At 50.2% G+C, this 7,242-nt stretch overlaps 1 protein-coding gene across 1 annotated transcript in view; it reads left to right on the top strand.

The window, feature by feature from the left end:
* The first annotated feature begins 750 nt into the window (after positions 1–750).
* LOC126532120 (uncharacterized) overlaps positions 751–7,242 on the top strand; it is a 70,418-nt gene continuing 63,926 nt past the window's right edge. The window contains exons 1-2 of the mRNA XM_072288369.1: positions 751–3,702; positions 4,581–6,116. Of these exons, the coding sequence (XP_072144470.1) occupies positions 3,701–3,702; positions 4,581–6,116 (1,538 nt within the window). The 5' untranslated portion in view covers positions 751–3,700. The remainder of the gene's footprint in view (positions 3,703–4,580; positions 6,117–7,242) is intronic.

The following is a 7,242-nucleotide window of genomic DNA, read 5'->3' as shown; positions in this document are numbered from 1 at the left end:
CTGCTGTATTGACCTATTGTTGGTTTGCAACCTGTAAAGGCGAGAACAAACGTCCTCTCTCCTGAACCTGCTTCTCCTGGACGGTCGGCCGCTTTCAGAACAAAGGACTCTGGCATCCCAAGACGTCCGTGGAAAGCACGCGGCGCGTAACAATGGGGTTCCTTGAGTTTAACGGCCTTCATTCAAGACTCTAAGTACAGCCGTATCAGAACTTGAACAGAGTAGGATCTGGCATACAAGGCGCATGTATGTGAGATAGGACAGATGCTTACACAACGTCGACAGTTGCGCGAGTTGGCGACCAAAACACCGTAGCGTGTGATAGCAGCGCACAGTGCCCGACACGAGGAATCAGAATAATTGGCTTTCTTTCATTCTGCTTCTTTGGTGCCGTGCACTGTGCGCTGCTTCACACGTTAACACGACGCTAATATATATGCCACCAGACTCTGCCTACTTTTTATATATGTGAGTGCATATATAAATACGTAATGCATAGTTCACTCCACAGTTGTCGTCACCTTAATGCCTTAGCTTCTCCCTGCATGCACCACCGTGACAGAGGCGTGCTTCTTTCTCGGTCGACCTCTCCACCCTTGCTCCAATAAGTATATTTGTCCACGTCTCTTCTAGTCCTCCTAAACCTTCCTCCTTTGTGCCATGCTTTCTCTAGGGCAAGCTCGCGATCGAAGGCGAACTCTGCAACCGATATCGGCACGATTCCCGTAATTGATTACCTCTTTACATACCTTCTGTTTCACCGATCGACTCCACTCGCCGTAGGAAGCAATCGGCCGCTAATTGCGGGCCCGAATAAGCTTCGCCCGTCGTCTTCTGAGCGTGTACACCCTTCTGCTTCGACGAGCGCGCCGGCCTCAGTGGTGGCCTCAGCGCGGTTAGACGCGTCGTCGTCGCCGTACGAGATAGCATCTGCTCTGACCACTGCGCGCGACCATTGAGTGCAACGACGTCGTTGAATGCGCGCGTGTGCCGACGCAGTGGACGGCTCGCGTATACAAAGACTGGGAGCATCCGCCGGCCGCATAAATTGTCCGTCCAAAGCCCCTCGCCTGTGTAAACGCGGAATGCGTGACGCGCTGACCCGCACTAGGTCACTCGGAATCGTGACGGCTATATTTGTTTCTTGGGCATCATCACGTGCGCCGAAGCCAGGCGGAGTCCCCTCCCACCGCAGCGCCGACCGACGGCGGCGCACAATGCCCGCTTTCTGGAGCACCGTGCCTCTGAGTGAAAGCCCACCCCCCTCGCGTAGTTGAGTTTTTTCGTTCGAACGAGTTCCGATCTTCGAAAAAAAAAAAAAAAAGAATTGTGGCAAAAGCGCGCGTTCGGAGGGGAAAACTGTGCCGATCGTGCGTCCGAGAATGCGGAGGAATGGAAACCGCGCAGCGGCGGCTGTTGTTGACGAGCGGTCGGCTAGTGTAACCATTGCGGATTCGCTTGTACGTACCTGCATGAGCAATGACGGAATAATCGGATGGAATGAGGAAACCTCTTAAGTGGAAGGAGTTGCCAAACTTCAACAGGCAGGTCGATAGTTACTCAACCAACGAGGACATCGAGGAAGCGACGAGTCTAAGTTGAAGGGAATTCAATATTAAATAATAAACTTGTATTTAAACCTGGAGGTACAGTGATGGACACTACAAAAAAGAAAGAAATGAAACAGCACCGTCACTACTGCTGTCATCACTAAATTGTATCGTATGCGATGTATATATTCTGGGCTATAACCTGCGCTTTCTCAGTTTTAGTAATACTAGGATATTTTTTTTTATAGCTTCAACGAGCAACGACACGTTATACAGGCTGTGAGAAATGCGATGTGCCTACTAGTAAAGAGCTGTGTAATGTATTAAATGCATTTTCAAAAAGCGGCGTCACACCGAGAAAATTAAGGAGCCAGAGCAAAGGGTAATGTCCTTAAGGGCCCGTTGAGACAATATCGAAATGTTATGCTACTGTAACTTTTTTTGTGCGTGGACTTGTGAAAAAGCCGGTATGTAATTATGTGAGTTATATTTTTTTTACGCAATAGGTGAAAGAAAATGTGTCTAGTTGAACCCATCGAAGTATATATAGGGCAAAATTATGGGCAAGTATACGATCACCATAAGAACGTATATCGGGAATTGGTGTAATTATTTAGCCTGCTAAATTGTTACGGCCATTATTTTGAAGCGTTCGAAATTTACGATCCTATGTGTCAGCTAGAAGAGTTGAAGCAGTGTCCAGATTTCGTGCGTTTGTGCCCTTCGATTACCCTTAGCTTCCTCATGCTGTTGCAGCACAATATGAAATTTAAATTCAGCAATGTTTTAAACTACGAAGAGCGGCGACAGTTTCAAGGAGAAGCAATTATATCGATTCGTTCACCTGGCCAGATCATATCCGAACGCGCAGGGACAGTCCTGCTTTGACAACTCTGACGGCTTCGTTCTTTTGTGCGCGCGACCCTCTGGACTTCGTTGACGCCTGCAATTTTCTATTCACCACTCAAGAGTTTCATGGCACGCGAAAGTTCGATCTCGCCGGAGCTGGCTCGAGTATTGGCCATCGAACAATGCAGTCTCGCTGCGCTATTTTCTACGCTTGTTTGTTACGGTCTCGTTTCACAGCTCCAACATTTTCTCTCCAGCGAGTACGTCGTGCGTGTGCATACCTGGATTTTTCTCACTCGCAGCCTACGCCTCTAACAGCGAGGTTTCCGGTCCGCTACTCCCAGTGGTTTCTTTCGCTGTGCGCTCATATGAAATACTTGATTTTTTTTTTCCTTCTTCGAATTCAAACCGAACCAACGCAGTTCCGTGTCCCAGCGGTAGCAATACCGGCAATTCACGGTGCGAACGAAAACCGTCCGTTGTTGTGGACTGCTCAACGAACGATATGCTCGGTTACGTGTCCCACGGTGGTTCACCATTTTCCCTGCGTTCCAGGACCGCGAAAAAGTGAAGAAAAAAAGAAAGGCAGTAAATTTGGTAGCGCGTCGACATGTCGTCGGCCGCGAAATGTTTGGGTGCCGACGTCCCTAGTGGCCCGCTTCTTTCATCTCGCTTTCCTCGTTAAGAAGCGGAGAGGGTACACCAACCGCCCGCCCGCCAGCCACTGCCTTTGTCAGCTGCGGCCTCTCGCTTCAGGAAGCTCACCCTCCTGCAGACTGGAGAGGGGGGGGTCGATGGAGAAGGAGCTCGGAGGGGTCACCCACTGGGCTGTAGCGGCGATCTGGGAGCGGACGATTCAAAACACACACACGCTCGCTCGTATCTCGTGCGAAAGGGGCCAGAGTTGTAGCGGCGCGCACGAGTACGGCTGTAGTGTGAGTGTGAGTGTGCGCGCGTAGAGAAGACATAGCCGGGCCCGGCCGGCTACTCGGAGATGAGGCCGCAGCCGTGGTGAGCCCCAGGAAAAGTGACAGTCTTTGCCTTGTGCGTTCTTACGGGATCATCGACGGGATCAACGCACGTGGGGGCCTCGCATTCGGTGCGCGCGGATCACCGTCGTCGCATCGGCAAGCCGTCACGCCCGCTTGCCCGTCTTGACGTGTCGTCTTACAGGGTCTGCCTCCTTCGTCTCACGCGGGCGCACGCTTTCCGTGCTGCTGAGGCTTCTCCGTGAGCCATACCGCCTTGTCGTTGCGTCGCAGTCGTCGCCCCCCCTCCTGCGTCGGTGCGTGGATAAGAGAATGTGAGTATATGCACGGCTTCGTTCCTACTTTCACTGCGCACGGTGCAATGTACGCGGTCTAGCGCGCCTGAGCGTTCCGTAAGTTTTCTGCCCTGCTGAATGTGTTTGGGCATGAGTGACAGCGACGAAACAGATGTGGTACGCGGTTACAGTAATGACGTGAATTAAGGAATGTCTTAGTATATATGCGCGTCTTCGGAAAAGGCGTACACTATCGTGGTTGAGCGGAACCCGAGTAGCAAAATTAAAGCCTAGACAGGAGTATTGCAAAATTGAGCTTGAAGAAAGCGAGTTGTATTGGTATGCTTGGTTGTCGACGTTCGATGTTCCAGGAAGGCAACTTCCACATTTGTATGGAATATATTAACAAAATTATTGCATTTGTGTGCATGTTTAAGTCGTCCTGTTCGCGTTCAATTTTTGCTCGATCAAACAGCACACGAACGCTTCACTTGGATTGAAACAATCATTATAGACCGATTTCATCGCGGAGCAATTACCTTTCTGCTGTTCGCTTGAAATGTAACATCTCTTTATCGTTTCTTCTTTTTTAATTATTGCAGTGTCAGATTCTAGAGCTACAAATTCATAAGAGCAATTTTGATCACGTTTGTGTGTCTTATTGCTCAATATTGCTTAAAGAAGAAATTAAGGAAATCAACATCGTAATCAGGATGCATGCGCTTTATCATACGTAAGCGAGTCCCCGGGTCCCTTCAAACATACAAAATGAGTATCGCTTTTGTACGGGTTGAATTTTTCCCATGTGACAACCGTGTGCCGCGTCAGTCTCTAACAACTGGATTCAATTTTCGGGTTGTCGCGCTCAGCTCGCTCGCCGGCCCGTTTGTTATTTAAGGCCTCGTTTCACCTTTCAGGTGGGTGCACGGAATTCTTGCGGCGACTGCACTGATGCTTTCGCCGGTCATTGTGGTCCCTTCCGAGGCCAGGATACGGGATGATCCGAACCAGCCGTTCGCTCACACAAGGTCCGGGATAGTTCGTGGCGTGCGTCTAAACGTCGGCCACAGACCCGTGGACGCTTTCTACGGCATACCTTACGCCGAGCCACCTGTTGGTTATCTCAGGTTTCGCAAGCCTCGGCCGGCGTTACCTTGGAAAGGCATCCACTACGCCACGCACAAGAGACCTCCGTGCTCCCAGAAGTCCTGGGAACTCACGCAGGGTTTCACCATCGACGCGTCGAACACCACCGAGGACTGCCTGCACCTGAATGTGTGGACGGCCGCCCGGTACTGCTTCCACCCGAACATAGGGCTATGCACCACCAAAGCCGTGATGGTGTTCTTCCACGGCGGCGGCTTTCAGTTCGGCGGAAACAGCTACTCTGTATACGACGCCCGATACCTGGCCCTCTTCGGCGACGTCGTGGTGGTGGTGCCCAACTACAGGCTCAACGTGTTCGGTTTCTTGAACGCCAACGTTTCCGACGCACCGGGCAACATGGGTATGTACGACCAGATCCTGGCACTCGAGTGGATCCAAAAGAACATCGCCATGTTCGGCGGGGACCCTAACCGCGTGACGATGTTCGGCCAGAGCGCCGGCTCGGTTTCCATAGGCTACCACCTACTCTCACCACTGACCAGGGGTCTCTTCAAGCGGGTCATCATGCAGAGTGGAACTCCTTACTGGAAGGTTCCGGACAACACCTTCACCGGCAAGCTCAAGGTCCAGCAGCTGGCCGTCGGCCTCGGCTGCCCCGTCGGCGAGCGGGGTAACGTGCTCGCCGAACCCGGAAAGGTCATCGACTGCATTCGTTCCAGGAGCCGCTCGAGCATATACCGGGCCATGAAGGACGTGTTTGGCGTCGAGGAGCACTACATGATCCCGGCCTACTACAGCGAGTTCCTTCCTTTCGAACCTGTCCTGGCCACAGAGAGGGGCCAGTTCCAGGATGTCGACCTCATGATCGGCAACGTCAGGAACGAAGGCACGGGCATAGTGGACCACTTCTTCTGGAAGATATTCAACTTCAAGGACTACACCAAGATCACCGTGGACGAGATATGGTTCTACAGCCTGCTGGTCTTCCGCGTCATCTTGGGCAAGAATCCCGCGCCCATCCGCGAGCTGTACCTGAGCGACCTGAACGAGACGGACTCGTGGATGGCGCTGAATCGGTTGTCCGACGCTGTGGGCGACTTCAGCCTCATCTGCCCGTCGCAGCTGTTCGCCGAGGCGTACGCCAAGCGTAAGAACAACGTGTACTATTACATATTCAACCATCGACCCTCGTTCAGCGTCTACCAGCCGTGGACGGGCGTGGCGCACGGCGACGAGCTGGGCTTCGTGTTCGGCTTCCCACTCCTCTACCCGCAGCACTCGACCGATGAAGAAAGGGTCCTCTCCAGGCGGATGATGCGCATATGGTCGACGTTTGCGAGAACTGGGTGAGCCCGCGCATGCTTCTATTCAGAGTCAGTAGCAATTCGTGCGAATAGGAGTCTCGTTTCGATATATACCGGAGTCACACAAACAGTCCGAATGAGTGTTGAAATTTGTCGTCGTCAAACTTTACTTAGCCCATCCAGATTCTAAGCTGAAAGCTTCTCGATGCCAGATAATGTGTTATCTTGTGTCTTTTTCTTCGCTTTCTCTATATAACGAAAGTCATATTTATGAAGTGCCAAAATTGGTGTTCTATCACCATCTAAGAGATTGTAAATTAACGAAGAAATAAAGATCATAGAGCAAAAAACACAAAGACAAGGATACAATGCGTGGAACCGGCGCAGATTTGCAGAGCCTAGATGTCGCCCAAAGAAACTTCTTTTTTCTAAATTGAATCTTCAGACTTAGGTTGAGCGCATTGAGCTACAATTGCGCACAGTAAACAAAAGGGTTTCAATATGATCAGGGCAATAATCACTGCTCACTAAACTCTACGCTCTACCAGTGTTGTGGGCAATTTTCTAACAAATTTATATTTTGAACTGTTACTTCTCATTTCCAGTCATTCGGTAAAATTGTGAGAGCCTCAATAAACCATATATAGAGAAGAGGCGCAATTTAAAATTGACGACAAAGGGTATTCAAAATACGGAAAGTTTCTCTCGTAAGCCTGATGTCGCGTTGTGACTCCCAACATGTGTGTTATATGAGATAACAAGCCTTGTAATAAGCCACCAGACGAACGACAGTTGCTTCAGTCACCAAGAGAAAAATTAGCTCTTCTTGCCGACAAAGCTTCAGATCGTAATTAAAAAAAAATATGTCACTGCAACAGGAATTTTGGACATGACAACAGTGAATCACAAGATTAGACAGATAATTATATTGCTACGACGAAATTTTCCCGCTGTGATTTTCGTACGGGCGAACATGCTGAGTGGTACTACATGCACTGCATGAAATACAAAGGAACCGAAAAGAAAAATTAGTTAAATCGTAAGAGTAACATCCTTCTGACGAGCTGTGAGGTATACACCGTACGTGATGGGCTTCGGATTAATTAATTCCGACCATGCGTTTTTTTTAAGTGCACCGAAAACATCGTACACGAGCGTATTTGCCCTC

This window comes from Dermacentor andersoni, chromosome 5, assembly GCF_023375885.2.
Source record: "Dermacentor andersoni chromosome 5, qqDerAnde1_hic_scaffold, whole genome shotgun sequence".
Taxonomy (NCBI): domain Eukaryota; kingdom Metazoa; phylum Arthropoda; class Arachnida; order Ixodida; family Ixodidae; genus Dermacentor; species Dermacentor andersoni.
Note: the sequence above shows the minus strand (reverse complement) of the source record. Positions and strands in the feature narration are given on the sequence as shown.